We start from the raw sequence: 20,474 nt of genomic DNA on the forward strand, positions 1-20,474 counted from the left end.
CTGTCTACAGCATGCTCTGCCTCTCAGCACTTGCCTTTATAATCTCACGCATAATTGGCCTTAATCTGATTATTTCCAGCGCTGTCTACAGTGAGTAACTTGGATAGGTCTATTGGGCCCTACAAATGGCCCACGTGGTGTGTAGAGGAGGGAAAAAGAAAAAAAAAAAAAAAGAAAAAAGAAAAAAAAAAAAAAGAAAAAAGATGAAAAGAACAAAACCCATCATTTCTCAGCAAACATCAGGAATGTGAGCGGCAACAACAAAATCCCATTATTTTTCCGAGTCCTCGCGCTCCGGGGCCCGGCGGCGGTCCGCGAACCTTGGGGTGCTCCGGGCTGCGGGGTCGGGGGGCCCTCCGAGCCGTGCTGTGCTGATCCGCGCCGAGCCGTGCCGAGCCGAGCCGTATCCGCCGCTCGGACCCGGCGCTGACAAAGCGGCTGCTAATTGCCGCCGGCTGGGTTTTGGGGGGCCGCTTTGCACACGCCTCGCCTTTCCAAGCGATCGTACCGCAGCAAAGTTTGATTTTGTTCACAGCGAGGGGTCTCTGGATTTATGCTCGCTTCCCGTCTGCAAATGATATGCGGCGGGACCCTTTGCAATTACTTTTAAAATGCATTCGAGACATAGGCTCAGCGGAGAGAGATGGCCCTTGCCTCAGCCCGGGTGAAAATTAGACTTTAAAGTACCCAGATGAAATTTTCAAGTCAGGGACGCGGGATTGGATCAAATCACATAAACTGCAAAAAAAGCAAGTATAATGGCACATAATTGGTTCTGTAATAGCATTACACAAGGATAATAGCCTGTTATGGCCCCCTGCACATTAAGTGCTTCCCTGGCGTAAAGCCTTTATGATATTAAAGGGGGAATATAATGATATTTTGGTTATTAAATGCGTGTAATTAATTTATGCACCACTGAAAATAAAGTTGGTATTATGACCCACTCAAGATGCATCAGAAGATGTAAGTCAGACAACTGTTGATAAGTTCTGGTGTCTATGTTTCGTCTAGACTGCTGATTTTATTTTGGAACAATTGCTTCTCCAGCAGACTACACAAATTTAATATTTCATAAACATTGTAATGTTCTGTACAGGAAGGGCGAGCAAATCTACACAGGCTCTCTTAGATCTGATGGGAGTTTAAAAATGTAGCACGTTCATACCAGAGCAAAGAAGATACAGACGATACAGGTGCAGAAATAGAAAGATTTTAAAGAGATAATGTCTTTGGAAAGTTATTCTGCATATGTGATCTCATTAAATAAATACTAATAAGCCTTAGAAATATCACCTGCTCTATCTCCCTCTCACACTAGGAGTAGCTGCAGAATTTCCCCTAATGTATATTCAAGCTGGAATAATGTTTCAGAATTGTATTATTTTAGGAAAACAAGGTTAAATCAGAGATCCCAACAAACCTTATCTCATCCATTCACCTAGAATTTTTGCACACTGCTGAAAGATTTAGAAAGCCACAGACATGCGTGTTTATATATAAATTTGTTTATATGTATACACAAACATAGGGGCTTTTAAGGAAATTGCCATTTGACAGCAAACATTATTGACTTACCATCCAGGCAAGTCTCCGAACAGCAGCGTATACCATGAATCGAGCTGGCTTTTACAGCACCATGCAAGAACAATGTTCTGAATCCGAGTGCACTCCTTAAAATAGCCACACACACTTTAGGTCAATTAACCTTAAAAAGAAAAACATAACCCAGAGGTACTGCCTGTATCTTCCCTGCCAGCCTCTGCATCCTGAATTTTAAAATCCACACGGCAAGTACCGTGGGATCCCTTTGCATGGAGACAGATGTGCCTTATCCTTTCTTCTCTCTGATGCTGGAGAGAGAGTGAAAGTGAGTGTTTTATCTTAAGAACCCTTAATAAAATAATAATAACTTCATTATGGCACTCTAAGGCCTCACTCTAGTCAGGGGTCTGCATCGCTCTTTTGGTTCCAAGACTCACTTTCTCCAGCAGTTTGAAGGCTGCAAGATCAGCGTATTGCGGGAGGCACAGAGGGTGAAATGGAGCACAGAGAAGTGCTCCAAGTCTCTGCTTTTTGAATAGAAGCCGTACGACCCCGAGCTGGTTGGCTCAACTTTCTCCCAAGGAGTAGCAGCTGCAAAACAAGGAGATAACTAAGCAATATATAATCCCCCACCCCTCTCCAGTTTGCTGCCTGTTTAATTTTAATGCCCGAGACGTGGGGTTGACATAATTAAAAGTTAGAGCTTGGGAGACCTGGCTGCCGTCCTCCGGCGGGCCGAGCCCTGGGGCGCGTTTCAGAACCACGGAGAGCTCCGCACCCCTCCCTTCATTGCCCGGCAAGGCGGGTGTCCGGCGCTTCCTGCCAGGAGAAGCGCCGGGTCACTCCTTTCTCCGTAAGCAAGACTGCAGTCAGAGCTGTTTCTACGTCTCTCCGTGCCCTCCTTTTATGGACGCTTGCCTGCGAAGTTGGGAACTCCAGCAAAATGATGAAGAAATTGCAGCTAGTCATGGGATGGTATTTCTCCTGTACCTCCTCTCATCTATGTACCAAAGACCAGCATTAAAAACAATCTGAAGCATGAAATAAAATACAGAGTAGAGCTATTTCAGAAACAAACAAACAAACAAACAAACAAAAAACCCTTTCTGTGCAATGCCGTTAGTCTGTCACACACATTCACACTTACTATCACCATCATCATCCTTATGGACATTATTAGTTAACAAGACTGCAAATAACAGTCCAAGTAATATTAAAAAAATACAATACAATTTAGAACAGACATTTTGCTGATTCCATCTAACTTAAAGCAAGACTGTTCCCATGCTGCACAGACAAACACATCCCTTCTAATTTTTCTACTGTGACAGTGAAACTCTGGACTGAACTGACAAGTAAAGCAACTGAATTGACATCTACCTTGAGAGCCCTCAGCTCTGAGGGGATCATCTGTAAAATTCAAGAAAGTCTGACTGGCTCAGGTTTGATGAAGTGTCTCTCTTGTCTTTTCATGTCCAAACACCTACTTTCCCATGGTTCTCAATACCTGACTACAAAAAAAGACTAGCAGCTAAAAGGTTATTTTACCCTAATTCATGTGCAGTAAAATGTATTTTCCAATTAACCAAATTTGCCGATTTGTCCCGCTTGGACACTCTTATAATTTATAATGTAAAAGTGTTCTTTCTTTATCTAAAGACCAAGGTGACTGCTTTTAATTTTCTGTAACCTCTTTACACTTGATGTTCACCAGACTCATAATGTTAATTGGCTTCATATACGGATCATCAGTTTAATGAAGGAATAAATCCTATGTTGCTTTATGTCCCTCTGTTTTAACAATGATTGCTTTAATGAAGAATGTGACGTGTTTGAAATCAAAGCTGCAGGAGACATTAGAGATTTTTTTTGTTTTTGTTTTTGTTTTAGTTTTTTTTGTTTTTTTTTTTTTTTAATTATGATTGGAATGCTTGTTTAAGGTTAAAACCATGAGATTTCCATGTTTCAAATGGTTTTATTTAAATAAGTCTCCATGGAAAATACTGACACATTCTTCAGCAAATATCTTTTTCTTTCTAATTATGACTACAGACCGAGTAACACAATTTTGCAGTATAAACATCCCAATTAGATTATTAAAATATCTCTGAGCTGATTTTATACTACTGCAGTTTTAATTCAGAGTTTTACTTAAGCTCCTACTGAGTTCAAAAGGAGTTATGTTTGCCTAAATAAGGAGCATTTGTATATAACAAATACTTCCCTTCATCAACCTACTGTGTTTTCACTGTTCCTATGTGGATGAAGAAAAGTATAGGGGAGAAAAAACTGTCAGTTCACACACAAAAGCTCTGCATTGCCGTAATCTATTTCTCCCCATGGGGATTTTAGGATTTCGGGAGCAAGGGTAAAATGTAATGAAACGCGGGCTCACAGAGATAGGTGACTGCAAATCAGAGCATCAATTAGGCCAAACTGGAAAGCAACAATTACACCAAACTGCATGTGCTGGCTCTACTAGCTACAGCAGGTTTAAAACACAAAGCAAATGCATTTTTGTGATTCAACTTTTATGTTCCTGGTCCCACTTACAATTTCTTCTTCTTCATTTTTTCTCTGATGAGAAGTGCATATGATTTTTTCTCTTATTCAGAAGCTGCTGACTGCACTGAAATTACATGATCCTCATATATGAGAACATGCAATATAGAAGAGGAAATACTCCAATCAAAGCCTGTGCTAAGCAGTCAGTGGACAGAAATTTTAGGATGTAGCAGAGGAAGTGGATGGGAGGGGAAGGATATTGGCTAAAATTCCTTACCACTGAGAAGTTATTCAAGTGTGCCAGTCCAGATAGAGCAGTCTTTGGTCTCCACAGGTACCACACTCATTGAACACAGATCACAACAACCTAAACACACCTTCTCTCAACTCTGCCTCTTCCACACTGGGACCATATCTGAGAGAACTTTGTACTGCCTTTCAAAGATGCACAGAACTGTAACTCATAGCCAGCACTGTATAAGCATGCAGATGATAGCCCATAAACCATGCTTTGCCTTCCCATTTTATGGAGAACAAGAGGATACTCTATGGCACCCCTAGACACACAGGACAGTTGCCTGCCAGGAGGCTACTCCAAGGGCAACATTTCTCTACATGGGGCTGTACTTTCACTGAACCTGGGTTTGGTCCCTGTACTTGCTAACATTTGAAATGACTCAGTTCAGGCCAGAACCATGCCAGTATTTGTTGATGCAAAACAACACTGATTTTTCGGGGGACTGTTTGTTTTGGGTTTTGTTGGTTTTATTATTATTATTTTTAAATGAAGATATCAGTGCTCTTTCCCACTAAAATGAGTCTTCTAAACAAGATTTGTGAGAAGACATTTCCAAGGAAGTAGCTATAAGAGTAAGAAAAATCAGTAGTGTTACTTGGAGTTGGAAAATTAGGCACAGAAAAGTTGACAGTTTCCTCAGGCTGTCTATAATGAACAACTACAGCACAAGAGAGCAGTGGACTTAGAGTAGATAAACCAACATCTTAATCATTTGACTTGCCTTATCCTAGAAGCTGCTGTTCTAATTTTCCAGAATCTAACATATTTTGAAAATATAACAGATTTTACATAAATATGGGTGACACAATTATTGATACTACATACCTTGGTCAAAGGTGGAAAAAATGATTTGATTGCCCATAAAGCACACAGAAGGAATAGAAGATTGAAAGCTGTGAAAGCTGTAGATGCCGAAGTTAAAAACTGAAAGACATGTTATAACTCAGATTTAGATTTTCATTCTCATTGTGTGCCCCTTATTTTACCATAGACTTGATAGTTCATTTGTACCTTGAAATATATGTCACTAGTACAATTGTTTAACCTGTTTTGTTTTAAAGGAGAGTATAAAGGAGAGAACAAGAATATAATATTCTCAGGTACATCTGTCCAAGTTTAGGCTCCTTATGCACACAGAGCCTGTAAAAGAATGACATGATTTTCCAAGATGCTGACTATTAACGAGAAATTAAAAGTGACTTTAGAAACCCTGAAAATAGCTCACTATTTCCAGAAGTGTGGGGTCTCTACGTCTACATCACATCTTGTGTGAACAAGGCATGGTAACTTGATTTCTGGCAGAATAACCTGGCCTTAGAACTCCACTTGAGTTTGGAGATGGTCCAATACTATGTTAATAGTGCTTAGGTAGGTATTTTGATGCTATCATGAACTTGCTCTTCATCAGATGGGGTAAAGCCAAAACTTCTTCTCATTGCATTGAGATAAATTCTTTTGCTCATTCAGAAATAACACAAAGACATGATTAAATTTTCTTCCCCCCTACCCCCCTTTTTCTTCTTCTTGTGATCTGCAACATTTTATTTGTAGCACCCCCTCAGTGTTTCTGCCTATACTTCTAGCCATTCTTAAGTTCAAGCTGATTTCATTCCTGCTCTGTCTTTTAGTATTTGATTTGATGGGAAACTGGAACTATGCTTTTCTCTATTCAAATCCCTCTGGAGATATTTCCAAGATCTCGATGCTCTGCACTAGAGTATTTCTAATGAAAGGCATTTCTGAAACAACACTGATAATGGTATTCACTGATGTTCAGAGATTTGTTGATTTAGAGAATGAGACAGAACCATTTAAACAAGCTGAATATTACATGAATGAAGGAAAGGAGGAAATAATAATTCATTCTTTGAGCTAAAGAATAAGGCAGTGCAGGGCCATGTAAAATTTAGAAGCCAGAGCTTTTTAAAAGAAATTCAACTCAAAAAAACATCCATGCTACCTTTCAACTCTTGTTTCATTAATCTTATCTTTCTCTTAAACCAGGACCATCAAATCCTCTCTCCACAACTTCCTGTGTCTTCTGTTCCAATTTCTTACCTTAAAATTCAGATCCTATCACTGTTTCAGGCACTTTGTAGCATTTGGTCTTCGTAAGAAGTAAGTCTGAAAGTCTTCAGATAGGGCTTTGAACAGGAACAAGTTATCACAGGTTTCAGTACATGCAAGGTCACTTACTTAACAATGAAAGATGCATAAACTGATTTTGAGGCTTATTTATGGAAAGATAACAGAGAGAAGTTACCAAAACATGCTGATCTCATTGCACTGTATGGTGAAGAGGGAAAGGTTGGATAGTCTTGAGGAGCACAGAGCTCTGAAACACTGATGGACGTCTTGAGCTGAAGTTTGGTCAAGAAACAAGAGATAATTGCATGAGCTGTCATCTGAGAAACAGCAGGAAAAAATGGAATTGTCGTTAATGAGTTTGCTTACACTGCCTGGTTGGGTGGGAGCAGAGAACCTGTTGGCATCCTCTAGAATTTATTTAGGGTTTGCAATGCCCAAAGACATCACTTATTTATTTATTTTAAATTGGGTTTGTTTTCTTAGCCTACCGTTGGACAAATATTTATATTTTCAAACTTCAATTTACATTGCATTTCAGTTTCAGTCTCAAATCCCAGAACACAAATTTCTTGCAAACCAGATCAAGAAGAAACTTGGTCAGAATATTTTACTTATTTCTATATATAAAGATTAAATGTTGAGCTGTGAACAGTGAAGCTGTCCTCAGGGAAAGGAAGAAAGGAAGAAAACCACACCCTTTGGACATTTTGTAAAATAATAATAATAATAATAATAATAATAATAATAATAATAATAATAATAATAATACTTTTGAAAATACCCACTAAGAAGAACCAGAGGGGAACTTCGGTGGGTGTGAACCACGTGTAAAGAATCAGCAGCTGCAGGATCCTCCAGGGGAGGGAGCTGGTAGGCAACTGAAAATGGCAACTGCCTGCAGCATATGACTTCCATCCACGCGCCCGTGTGGGGATCCCGAGGCTCTCAGGACAGTTTGGAAACGTCACTTGGAGACTGCAAGTGTGGTATTAGCCAGGACTTAGACTTATGGTTCGACTCTAAGACTATCAGATCGCAAAATTAGGGCTGAAAATGCCGCACCTCTCAAAATGTACCCCTGTGAGTTAGAAAGACTTACTGCAATAATAACTGTTAAATGATACAAGAGATTATTGTTTTCTGAATGAAAGGACCCTAGGAGTCTTCAAGACATCTCAGAAGCGATATGTATGTGTTAGTTATTTGCTGACCTATTTTCCATCAGAAAACTAGAAAGCAATATGTTGCATAATTGAACAATACTGTATGAAAATAAACCACCCACTTTGATTTCATAATCCAGGCAATTATCAGGTCAACCTGTGTGAAATTCCCACGGTAATATGTAAATAGGTTCACTCAGGAACAGTGGGTTTCTAGAGTCTAGAGAATTTAGGAAAAATTCTGCATTGTAAATGTGAAGTTTTGTTGTTTTGGTTGGTTGTGGGTTTTTTTTGTTTTTTTTGTTTGTTTTTTGTTTTTGTTTTTTGTTTTTTTTTTAAACAAGATAACATTAAAAAAAAAAAAAGCAGAAAAACTCTGTCAAAAAACAGTGCTAATACTAAATAACACATTTAGGAAATGCAAAGTTATTCGGGATGCTAAAATATAAGTACCATATGGAGTTCAAATTCAAAGTCTTTGTCCTGGGACAGAACATTCCTTTCAAGCCAATTGGATGGTGCAAAACAGAACCTATGCTGACCTGCAACCATTGATACCGGCTTTATGCTGCCTGGTAATTCTGCCTAACCTGATAGTTCAAAGTTAACTAAGCAAGATTTTTGAGAGTAGATCTGAACCAGTATACTGGGACTAGTGCCACGGCACTGCTTTTTGTCGTGTGGTCTGGATTTACAGCGTCACCAAATCACACTTTCAGTTAAAGGTCAAATGTTTATCAGAAACAGGTAATTTTTCCACTTACGGGCAAAACTCACAGTTTTTGTTTACCAGAATGAAAACAGGCTGTTATCTAGCTCTGAATTAGGGCAGTTAGTATCTGCATGAATCTATAATTGCACATATCCACACAACAAAAAGAAGTTAGCAGTCTCTCTTATTCTCTGAATGGTTTCTAGCAATGAACCCAGTAGGAAGAAAGAAAACATACAATTAGCTGCTGTAAGGCCCAATTGTCTCATTCACCACAGGTCAGTTCACACCTAGTAACTGCTCTCCTTGAAGGCGAGCTATACTGAGCACCAGAAGGGAAAAAGTGGCCTAGGTGTGACCTATTTGTGTATGAGGCCATTGAAATGCATCCCCTGGATGTGGCAATGTTCACAGGTTAGCCTGGAACACCCACCTCTGTTATAGATAAGTAATACCATCCTTTGGGAAGCAGTTTGAGATGAAGCACAAGGAAGGCAAACAGGAATGTATATGCCTGTGGTTGTGTGTAAAAGTCCACATGTAAAATACTCGTGTTTCTTTACAAATTGAAGTAGATGCAATCTTAAAGGATGGGAGGCAATCTGGAAGGGAAGCCCAGGAACTTTGCTTCTCTCCTTACAGAAGGAAAGCTCCAGGGCTACGAACCAAATGCTATTTTCCACAGATCTTTTCAGTGAAGCACATAAATGCCACGCTTCCTACAAGGAGAATGGCTTCATAGCGCACACCCCAGGTGAAGTAGAGACAAATCAGAGCATTCCTAACAGGGTGCAGAGCAGAGGCCTTCCAACTGCCTACAGCACTGCTGTGTTCCTGCTTCTTTATAAATAGAATTACGGGATCAATATGTTGGAAAAGACCACTGAGATCACATAGTCCAATCATCAACACATCCCCCCCACAACCACCAACCATGCACTTTAGTGCCACATCTACATGGTTCTTGAATACCTCTGGAGACAGTGGCTCCACCACCTCCCAGTGCAGCCTGTGCCAGTGCATTAAAAGTCTTTCTGAGAAGAAATTTTTCCTAATATCCAACCTGAACCTCCCTTTGGTGTAACTTAAGGCCATTACCTCTCATTCTATCTGATACCCACCTTACTACAACATCTTCTTCCTTAAAAGGAATCATCTCCAACCTGTCCCCCAAGGCCAATACCTTTTGCCTCACCAGTCACCAAACAACCCCAGCACACTTCCCATGTTTCAGTGCCAAGAAACAGCTTCCTCTATGTGTCATAACAGAAGCATCTCAGCAGCCCCTTATAAGATGAATGGTTCTACAAACGGGAGACCACAGAACCATATTTCTTATGTGTCTGTGTTCTTCCTACTGCATACCCAGAGACCACTAACATCCTGCTGCAGAAGTAACTGGGCCAGGTTTGGTGCTCTCCCACCATACAATAACCAACAGGATGTGACTGCATACACCTCACTTACCTGAGCTGCTTTAGCTCCAAATCCAGATCATGCTGTGTGGAATCCTCAGTGTTTATCCCAGGGTGTTTTGCTACCATTCCTTAGCATTGTTGCAAAGTAACAACATAGAATAACAACTTCATCTGGTGCCACCAGTTCTTTTCTAGACAATTCATTCTGAGAACAGTCTATATTCCTTTGAAAACCATAGCTGTTGTTTTTTGGAATCCCACCTATGTGTGCCACATTCAGCTAAAACAAAAGTTCCAAATCATAGCATTCCTTAGTCTAGAATTCTTATTTATTTTAATTAACTAATAGCAAAAAATGCATCTTTATTTTATATATATATAAAACAGGAGCATACTTACGCTTAATTGTTATTCTAATTACAAGTTCTGGTGCAGCGTAAATTTTTTCCCTTGGCATTATTATTAACCTCATTTCCTTACGAAGTCCAGGATAAACAATTCCAATATATTTTGTTTTAATTATCAGGGTTTAATGGGGCATAATGAGACTATGTTGAGTGGTGCAGAAAAAAATAATAATTTAATGTGTGCAAAACTACTGAGCGCTCCTAGCTTGACTGTGCATATTTCACCAGTTGTGGTGCAGCACTGTATTTACTAATATTCAGTATAACACACTAAAGTTTACCTGGTTTTCAAAGGAAAAAAAAAATATTTTTCTTGGCATCTAAAACAATAGGATAGTTAAAAAAAAAATAAAATAAAGGGATAATTCTCTGAGTTGCACAGTGAAAGATGCAGCTGATACACAGCTGATGGTTCTAGAACCATTCGTCATGTTATGGACAGAAGACTGAAGTGTGTTGCATGCAAAAGCTGCCTCCACCACTCTGTCCCAAAGGCAGTCGTCCCAGTGTTAATTGGCAGTGAAAACTGCTGGCTTCAGTTCCTAGCATCTCTACTAAAACAAGCATAAAACAAGACCAGCTGAAGTCACCTCTCTGGACTCTCACTAACCAAGATACAATTCCTATGGACTTAAAATGCCATGAATGTTTGTGTGGTGAAAGGGAACTAATGCAAAACAGCAAACCAGGAAATAAACCAGTAAAGTGATATTATGACCCTTTTCTCCTTCCAAGCTCCTTTTGCCAATGGCTCTGAATCCAGTGGCTGTGAGTGGCTAGTGCAGCAGCCTGCCACCATACTTTCACTCCATCTTACCATGCTGACTACAAACTTCCTTTATTTTTATTTATTTTCTTCACTCTACACAGAAATATTACGTAGGAGGATTTGGAACATTTGTATAGGAATTCTGAATGCATGGAGGTATGATCAGCATAGCACTCTGGGGTTGCTCTGTAGAAAAGATAAACACATTTGTTCTGTCTCACTGGTCACATACTGCAGTTCTGAAACTTGAAGATGTGATGGAGTCCCTGTACCTGTATCAAACAGCTCACACATAAGCAGTTCACCCTACGGTCTGCTGGATGGAAATACAGGAACCTCATCACAACCTCTTTCCCCCAGCTTGGAGGAATAGAGTCTCAACATCTATTCTGCTTGTCTGTTATACTCAGTCAAGGAGTCAGTGGCCTTGATTCATTGTCTATTGAAGCCACTGTGAATGTCCCCTCTTTTGGCAAAATATTTGATTCATGTCTTTGGGAAGGTAGCTCAAATACAGCATGGAAAGAAAACAGTTATGTTACATTACATACATTTATTTCAAAAATCATGTTTTGTATTACAGATTAAGTTAATATACTTGAGGTGTTTGAATTTTAAATAAAATACATTTCTTAATTACAGACATTGGTATTTACAAGAAAAAAAATTACATAAATATTTTTTCTGCTTTTATATATATATATACATATATATATCTTATTGCAGTAAAAATTCTTCATGAAGTTTCTACCTATGGGAAACATCAATTTCTGTGATGCATCAGCCTCCTTCAAGGATTAATGGAGACAAGAAACCAAAATAGGCTGAAGTTACAACTCAACGAGTTGATCAAGGAACTGCAATGGGATGGCTGCCCACATTAAGTTGTAGCACAACTCAAAGACCTCAGGGGTCCCCCTCCAAGTCTGCATCCTACGGATCAAGGAAGAATGAAAGGGAACCATCAAGTATCTTCCATCAAACCAGCCTTAGCTACAGGACCTAGGCAGCACCCAGAATATTCTAACAGACCTCCAAAGTTTGGACTTTTTTATTTCCTTTCTGCCTAAATTTTGGAAGCTGCAACCCAAGCTTATTGTACAGTCATCGTACAACAAATACTCAAGGGCACTCTCTGCTGCCACATAGCCTAAAAGCTACAGCAGGCCATGGTGGAAGAAAATGGTTTTACAAAAGGCTTACTCTTCATCACAGAGGTGCAAGCACTGAGCCAGAAGCCAAGTTTGCCGATGCCCAGATATATATTGTCCTGTTTCCATCAGATTGCCTAGTAAGTCCCAGAGGGACTTCTTAGGTAGTCTCTGTATTCAGTAAAACTGCAGACAGAACAGGGAAAGAAGTGCATTACTATCTGCAGTTTATGTATTACTCAGAAGAGATCTCTGAGTTCAGCTCTGGGAACACATTTATCCTCAAAGCTCTGCTTAGGAATTTATATCCCCATTGAATCATGTGCATTCAAAGCTGAATGAGGTAGTATTACTGAAACCAGCACCCCCAGGCTGGATTGAGGTAAGATCCTAGGGTACCAGCACAGCATTGTTAGCTGATTGAGGAGAGTGACTGCCCCACTCTACACTGCACTGTTGTGGCTTCACCTTGAGTACTGTGTGCAGTTTTGACCACAGTACAAAAAGGCCACAGAACTGTTGAAGAGTGTCCACAGGAGGACTACAGAGATGACAAAGGGTTTAGAGGGAAAGACATTTCAAGAACAGATTAAATCCCTCTGACTGTTCAGCCAAGAGAAGAGGATAATGAGAGGAGACCTTATTGTGGCCTACAGCTTCCTCATGGGGGTGTGCTGAGGGGCAGTGCTGAGCTCCCCTCTCAGTGACAAGACTCATTGGAATGGCATAAAGCTGTGACAGGTGATAGTCACGCTGGATACCAAGAAAAGGTTCTTTAACAAGAGGGTGGTTGGGCACTGGAACATGCTACTCAGGAAAGTGCTCATGGCACTGAGCTACTGGGGTTCATGAAACATCCAGACAATGCTCTCAGACATAAGGTCTGATTTTTTGGGTGGTCCTCTGTGTGGAGCCACAGGTTGGACTAGATGATCATAATGGGTCCCTTCCATATCCTATGGGATAGCATGCCTGCTAATCCTTCAGATATTCAGAGCTTTCACATATGAAACAGGACCTTCATTTGAGTGCAATTGAATGTGTTTGGGATCTTTTACATTACAAAATTCTTGTTCTTAATGGTTTCCTCTGGTTTACAGTCACAGAGCTTTCCACAGAGGTAAGTAGAGCCATTACAGTCCCGTGGCTCTTTGAACACCTGCCTTAAACTTCTTTCCTTCTTTCAAACACAGGTGAGCTTCTGGTTCACCTAACCCATAACCTGAAATACCATTTAGCTTTGGTATTTTCAGTGGCAAATAGGAAACTGAATCCAAGTGTATGTCAAATGTGTAAAAAAAAAATAAAAATAAAAAAAGATAAAGTCCTGTTAATGACAGCCACACCTTGTTGCCACCATGTCTTTGTAATTTTTAAGAACCACATTCTCTTTGTCATCAAAGTAGAGGAGATTGAGGGACTTCAGTTCATCTGGAACACAGCAGGGCGTGCTGACATCCTGAGACAGTTTAAGTGTATGAACTATGGACTGAACCGTGGCATGGTTTGTTGCATTTTGACTTTCCCCCAAGGGGAAAAGACAGGAGCCTCTGCAGTAAAAAGCATTGTATCCACTTGGGTAAATAATCCATCCTGACCAGCCAATAGCATGGAAGTCAACATAGAGTTCTCTTCGATGACACACCGTTACCTGGCTTTTGGAAGAATGTACTGCAGCAGCCCGAGGTCTCCTGCTGTTGCTTTCATTGCTGTCTTTGATTATCAGAGTTTCACGAGGCACACGTAACAAGGCATCATTTTTGGCAGGGTTCAGCTCTGGTTCAGAAAGGAAACTGCGTGTTAATCTTTCTCAAAGTCATTTTTCTTTAAGAACAATAATCTGCAAGAAAACCCGTTTCAAAAGTACATCAAAGACTTCAAAGAACATTTTAAAATGACAGTACTATGAAGGCACTGGGAGAGGTGTGTACTCAATTGCCATTTCAGCTACTTTTCAAAATCTGTCAGGTCTGTGTTTCTCTCTGTGGACTAAAAGGCCCCAGTTTAGCAGAAACATAAAAGCTTTGCATTCTGCAAACTCCAGGGGCCCTTTTCAGGGATAACTACGGTCAGAATGGTTTCAATGACCTTTACATGGTTACTCCTACAACAGACCTGCTGTGAAGTGCTAACAAAGGGTGGAGACCACAGCCTTTTCTTTCCAGTATTCTCCTCTCAGCAACTCTACCCATAGGCTTGAGAACAGAGTGCTTTCCTGAGAAGCAGTCATTTTGGAAAATCAATCAATCAGTAAGTTTTGAATATGAAAATATTATGACCAGGTTTAAGCAAATCTGCTAGAGAAGGAAGCTCTCTGACAATCCCTTTACTTTCTCAATGCATATTCTAAGAACTCATGATAAATATTAATGATGACCTGGAGATCCATGAACAACAACTGAAAGCCTCTGGTATGCAGGTTGCTAGAAGAAAAAATTCTGCAGATTGTTCTTCTGGCCACAAGCAACAGGTAGATTGTGGAAATAGGAATCAGTTCCTCATTTCTGGCATAGTATCACATACAAAGGTTGATACTGACTGAATTGGGATGTAGGATTTCACCACAGTAATTTTCTGTTTATAACAAAAAAAAGGAAAAGAAAAAAAAAAGGAAAAAAAAAAAAAGAAAAAGAAAAAGAACAGGCCAGTTTCTGGTTCTTTTCTAAACTGTTGTTGGTTTTGATTTGTATCACTTTTATACCACCTGGTTCTTAATTATTCCTTTCTAATGTACAAATGCAATGATTTACCAAAAAAACCCTCCAAGCCCAAATCATTACCTCTCCTCCTCCTTCTAGCTTTTGCTCTTTGCATTTATCTCAGGCTCTAAAATCCAGCCTTAGCTGATTTTACCGGAGGACCCGTGGGAGAGGTAAGGCGCTATTGTTTTGTAATTTAAGGGATAAAGGCATTGTCTTTGATGAAAGGAAAAAAAAAAAAAAAGAAGCCATTAGTAACAATGTTAATTAATCACTGGAGTTAAATAGGTGTTTAGAAAACAAGCAAAGGACAGAGAAGTTAAAACTGCTTATCTAACCACTTCTTCCACTCTTGAAAACTGCACTTCATAACTACTTCCATTTGCTTTACCAGCATTTTCACAGTTTTCCAGGTCACTGAGTTTTTTCAGCCTAAGGTGAAAATTATAATTTCCATGCAAACCACAGAGATAAAGTAAATAATGATAATTTAAATAAAGAAAGAAAACTCCCATTTCTCTATGAAAATAAACAACAAAAATAAATGAAGCTTCCCTTAGGCTTCATGAATATTTTCTGCAAACACAACTTCTTTGAGTAGAGGCGGCTGCAGATGCTGGGTGAGCTACAACCAAGAGCTATCAAGCAAACTCTGGTGACTGACAAAGCAGGACTGCACCAGGCTCAATACTGCACACAAATGCCTTATCCCAGTATTTATAAGGCAGCAGGAGGGAACAGAAATTTTCAAGTTCTAAAATAGTGTTACTGTTATGTGAACTTACTTGTAGAAGAGGGTACAAAGCTGGAAGACCTCCGTTTATTACTGTTGGTGAAGAGGACGAGGAGAGCATTTCTGCTCTCCTGCAAATTGCCCTGTCCCTTTGCAAATGCAACCAGATTGTGTTCAATCCTATTGCTGAGTAAGTGTGTTGCAGTTATCAAAAAGCCATGGTTGGAGTTACTGCTTCCGACCCACTTGGAAACCTGGTAATGAAAATGAAACAAGAAAATATTGTTTCAATATCTTTGCACTGCATTGTGATTAAGAATAATTTACATTAGGAAAATGGAACAGGCAACCAATATAGGACTATAAATACATATACAATCACAGAAGTAAGGTAACTGTAAAGTCTGAATTGAGCTAAATATTTAAATCAATAATTCAACATTTAAAAATATCATATATGTTTCCCAAAGTTACATTTACACAAAGATAATTAATCTTTGGAGAATTTACTAGTGAATAGATGAGCCTAAGAGTTAACATTAGCAATAAAATAAATAATCCCTGACTTCCGACAGAACCTTATTTTTCCTAGTAATCTTAAAAAGGGAATAGTAAAAACTCTCCAGACTTTCCATACCATTAAAACTCATTTAAATCTAACACAAATGTGGCATTTGAAGAAATTAGCTTATCTGAAGAAATCAGGCAAATTTACTTTCTCTAATTGTTCTAATTACAGTTTACTAAATAAGTTCAGGCCATTCTCAAGGAAGGCTATTATGGATGCAACTCAACCAATCATCCAAGCATATTGTTCAATCTGATCATAAAACTCAGGCAACTAAAAACACTGCCAGACCATATTTAAGTCTCAAAAAGTACTTGAAACCTCATTTGTATTTTTGCTAAGGAAAGACATTCTGATACTGATATAATTTAAGGATATCTACAGAACAAATCTTCCAACTAGCAAATAGGGAATTCTACATACAAAGTTAAGATGAAAAACATTCCAACCATTACAAATTCCAGAAACACAACATTGAACTACACTGCACATCTCATCTAAACAAAACAAAACAAAATAGACTAGAGTAAAATTAAAGAGAAATTAAGACCTACTCATACCACATAATAAATGATTCCTTTTTTGACAGCCTAAGGACGAGCGTGCTTTACTCACACTGCCATATTTGGCCTGACATCCCTCCTGCTGTCTAGGTTTGGATTACTTGAGAACTAAGAACATGTACTTTTGAGTGTCATGAGTAGGGCTCTCCCTTTGCTCTGTCCTTCAGTTTGAATCTACCACGGAACCCAGCAACAAGAGCAAGTTGTCAGCTGAGCACTGCCGTAAGAGAAATTTCAGAACTAAAAACATAAGCCAAGAGTTCTCTGCTTACCGTCTGCGTGACATTGAATACTTCCCAGCCTTCTGAGTACAGAGACAACAGTCTTGATGCAATTAGATTTTTTTTTTGTGGTTTACTTCCAACCTCCAGTAGCTCATAAACTTCCACCTTAACGAGAGCAACACAACGGAACAGTGAGAAATGCCAGCCATCGTTCTTCCAACAAAATGGGAGGATCAAGATTATAAGTACTTTTTCCACATCTCAAATGGAAAACTGCTCCAACTGATGCTAAAAGCTGTTTACTGTTTGCTGTTCAACAGCAAAGTAAGTATCAGCAGATGCATTTCAGTTCATTGCAAAGGAGCTGGATTAGATGACCTTTTAAGGGTCCCTTCCAACTCAAACGATTCTATGATTCTATCAGTTCAGAGGCAGAACTATGCTATTACACTGAGCATCTCTTTCAAACCTTTGATACTGTCAAGAGTCCTCCAGTTCACTGTATCTTTACCTTCAAGTCTGCTGAACATCCAACAGAGTGGATACAGTCAGTGCCATACTACCATCATTACTTCAACAACAAAACAATCAAATTTGCATCTGAATTTCAAAACATCTCAAAAAGCAGACAAGTCCGGAGTGGGCCAGAAGGGAAGGGTACTTCCAGGGATAGTATCCTGCCAACCAGAGCCCTGCACCCTTTCTCTGCATGCTGAAGGCAAAGTGCCACTCCGCGCAGAGGACGATAACAAAATAAAAGTAAAGCAGATTTATGTGCTAAGTGGTTATACTCCATTCCTTTCTCATTTCCCTTCCGGATTATTAGCAACACAAAGAAGCACGGTACTGCCGGTTCATTTCCCACTTACTTTGCAGAAGTGCTGCGGATCGGCTCTCCTGGCCACGCGCCTCCTCCTCAGCTTGAACACCCTCAGCTCGGCCTTCAGCACCTGCTCGCCCCTCTCCATGGCGCTGACGTCGAAGAAGAAGCGGTCCTGCTCTACGGGAGCTGCGGAAGAGCGGCCTTTAGCCGCCGCTGCCCACGCCGCCCCGCCGCAGCGCTGCCCCCCGACGCCCCCGGCTCACCTCGGTCCTCGAAGCTGCGCACCACGTCTCCTTCCAGCAGTCCGGGTGCGCGGGTGATGCCGTTGGCGTCGGCCACCTTGTTGAAGAGATCCACCATGAACTGCGGCGGCTTTTTGCGGGGCAGCACGTCGGGGGGCAGCTCCTCGATGTCGAACACCTCCCGCAGCCGCTGCAGCGCAGCCGCCTGCACCTCGTCCCGCGGCCCGGCGGTCAGGGGAAAGGCTCCGAGTTGCGCCAGCCCCAGCAGCCAGGCCAGCCCCATCCATGGCCACAGCCGCCCGCCTGCCATGGCCGGAGCGCCCTGCCTCGCGGCTCTGCGCGGCTCTCGGCTCCGACGGCCGCTGTGCCCCGGGGCTGCGTCGCCGCCCCTCACCCGGGTCATTAAAGCCCCGTCAAGACTCAATGGGACTCGCGAACATCTGAGCGCTCCGCAGTGTGCGCGGCATCTCCCCCTCCCCGCTCGGGCCGGGCTGCCACCAGCACTTAAAAGTGAGGGTGAGCCACTGTAACTTGCAGTTCTCCACCCACAGCCCTCGCTGCGACGAAGGGCTCAGCAAAGCTGCAGAAATGAATGTGCTGGCCTGATCACTACGCTGGTTGGGGACGTGGCTTCTGCTCTCGCAGCATAACAAAAGGAGTTGCATGCAATGATCGTTATGGGTCCCTTCCAACTCGGGCTATTCTATAATTCTCAAAGCAGCCAAGCTTCAGTGCAATTAGGCATGGAAGGTTACATGCATAATAATACTCAAACTAAACTCAGCTTTAAATAATTTTCTCTCCACCCCCAACACAAACCAGCCAACCATGAAATCTTGAGGCATCATGCCTACTAGTCCTTTTCAAGGCAGTCTGTCGACTTAAAAGGAGCAATTTTATATTGCCAAGGGTTTATGCTGCACTGCCTGTTCTGCTTGTGACACGTGGGCCACTGCCTCTCCAGGCAGAGAAGGGGTTATGGGGTAGACAGACACATCCCATCTGCTTAGGCACACTACCTAGGACAAGAGTACTGGCAGATGGGCTGTAGGAGAAAGAAGTGGTGACAGAGGCTGTAGCTGTGCTAATTATGCTCTTCAGCCACTCCTAAATTAGCCCCTTAAAGTTAAAAAATAGAACCAGGATCATTCAAGCAGCTCTGCTACACTCACCTTTTGCTGCTCTCAGCTGAAATGTAGGATCATAAACCCATTAAGTTTGGAAAAGACCTTTAAGATCATCTACTCCAACTATTCACCTACCACCAATATTCCCCATTAAACCATGCCCCTCAATACCACATCTACATGTGTCTTGAACACCTTCAGGGACAGTGACTCCACCACCTCCCTGGGCAGCCCATTCCAGTGCCCAACCACTCTTTTGGATAAGTTTTTATCAGTATCCAACCTGAACCTCCCTGGCACATCTTAAGACCAGTACTTCTCATCCTATTGCTGCTGCCTGGGAGAAGAAGCTGACTCCCACCTCACTACAGCCTCTTTTCAGGCAGTTGTGGAGAGGAATAAAGTCTCCCCTGAACCTCCTCTTCTTTGAGCTGAAAAATCCCAGTTCCTTCAGCCACACCCTGTAAGACCTGTGCTCCAGATCCTTCATAGCTTTGTTGCCCTTGGACACATTCCAGGGCCTTGAGTTCCTAAGGCTCTTAGCAGTGTGGCTCTTCAGTTTCAGATTCTCTCCTGTTATCGCTCCTTCCAGTCTTCAGCTGTTCCTGTAGCCAAGTGTTTGGAGGAAACAAATAAACAAACAAACAAAAAAGTTGTTATTGATATTTTGCTGATCCAGCCCACCACAGGAGGGGCAGGGAACTGGTGTAAGAAAAGAAGAAGTGGTGATGGGTTCATCAGACCAGTTTAAAGAGCACTTTTGGTTCACATAAAGCTGCAGCCAACTTCAGTCCTCAAAATTCTTTAGTTGTCTTCAAAGAGCTGTAGGTATTTCAGCTCATGGCTAACAGCAGTGATTGGTGGTTGAAGTAATACTCATTGCAACAACCTGCCTAAGAGCATGAAAAAAGCTAGTGAGATACGAGAAATCATCACAGGACTGTTTTTCAGTCATCCTAAAAGCTCAGCTTCCACTCCACCACTTCTTTACATGCTCATCCTCAGAAACCATGTGCTGCCCTTGGGCCTCTTCATTTACTCCTAGTATCCTCCCTAGGCATATACCTCCATTTCTGTTCCCCTGGTGCTGCTTCCAGACATTAATGCCTGGAAATGCATAGCTAGGGTTCCCAAACAACCTTAACTCTGCCCTAGAGGCAAAGATTTATGAAAAAATCCTCTCTGTTTAATATAAGCTGGGACCACAAGCAATGAAATGCCTCAATCACAGTAGTGCAACTGCAGAAATTCTAGCCTACCGTTAGCCAAACATAACCCACTGAGTGCTGTGTTCTTTTATTTTCATATTTCTGATTAGGCAAACAACATAATGAAAGCCTTGCTCCTTATTCTTTCGTAAGAGTGTATGACTCACCACTTATGTAAGCCTTATACAGGAGTTGGTCATAGCTCCACTGATGATACTACATTCTAGTTTG

The 20,474-nt window shown here is 41.1% G+C and overlaps 1 protein-coding gene across 1 annotated transcript; it reads right to left on the reverse strand.

Moving 5' to 3' along the window:
- Positions 1 to 13,386: 13,386 nt before the first annotated feature.
- On the reverse strand, positions 13,387 to 18,218 carry LOC140254339 (bone morphogenetic protein 2-like). Its single transcript, XM_072340738.1, has 5 exons — positions 17,930 to 18,218; positions 17,713 to 17,852; positions 16,892 to 17,008; positions 15,541 to 15,742; positions 13,387 to 13,832 (listed from the first exon to the last, which is right to left on the reverse strand). The coding sequence occupies exons 1-5, from the start codon at positions 18,216 to 18,218 to the stop codon at positions 13,387 to 13,389; spliced, it is 1,194 nt and encodes a 397-aa protein (XP_072196839.1).
- Positions 18,219 to 20,474: the final 2,256 nt, after the last annotated feature.

Source organism: Excalfactoria chinensis, chromosome 6, assembly GCF_039878825.1.
Source record: "Excalfactoria chinensis isolate bCotChi1 chromosome 6, bCotChi1.hap2, whole genome shotgun sequence".
Classification (NCBI taxonomy): domain Eukaryota; kingdom Metazoa; phylum Chordata; class Aves; order Galliformes; family Phasianidae; genus Excalfactoria; species Excalfactoria chinensis.

Excerpts from the sequence above, each read along its gene's own strand:
- LOC140254339 (XM_072340738.1), bottom strand. The coding sequence starts at position 18,218 with ATGGCAGGCGGGCGGCTGTGGCCATGGATGGGGCTGGCCTGGCTGCTG. Across the intron at positions 17,009-17,712 it reads ATCCGCAGCACTTCTGCAAA|GTGGAAGTTTATGAGCTACT; the intron begins GTAAGTGGGAAA and ends GCTCTCGTTAAG. Across the intron at positions 15,743-16,891 it reads TATTCAATGTCACGCAGACG|GTTTCCAAGTGGGTCGGAAG; the intron begins GTAAGCAGAGAA and ends TTTCATTACCAG.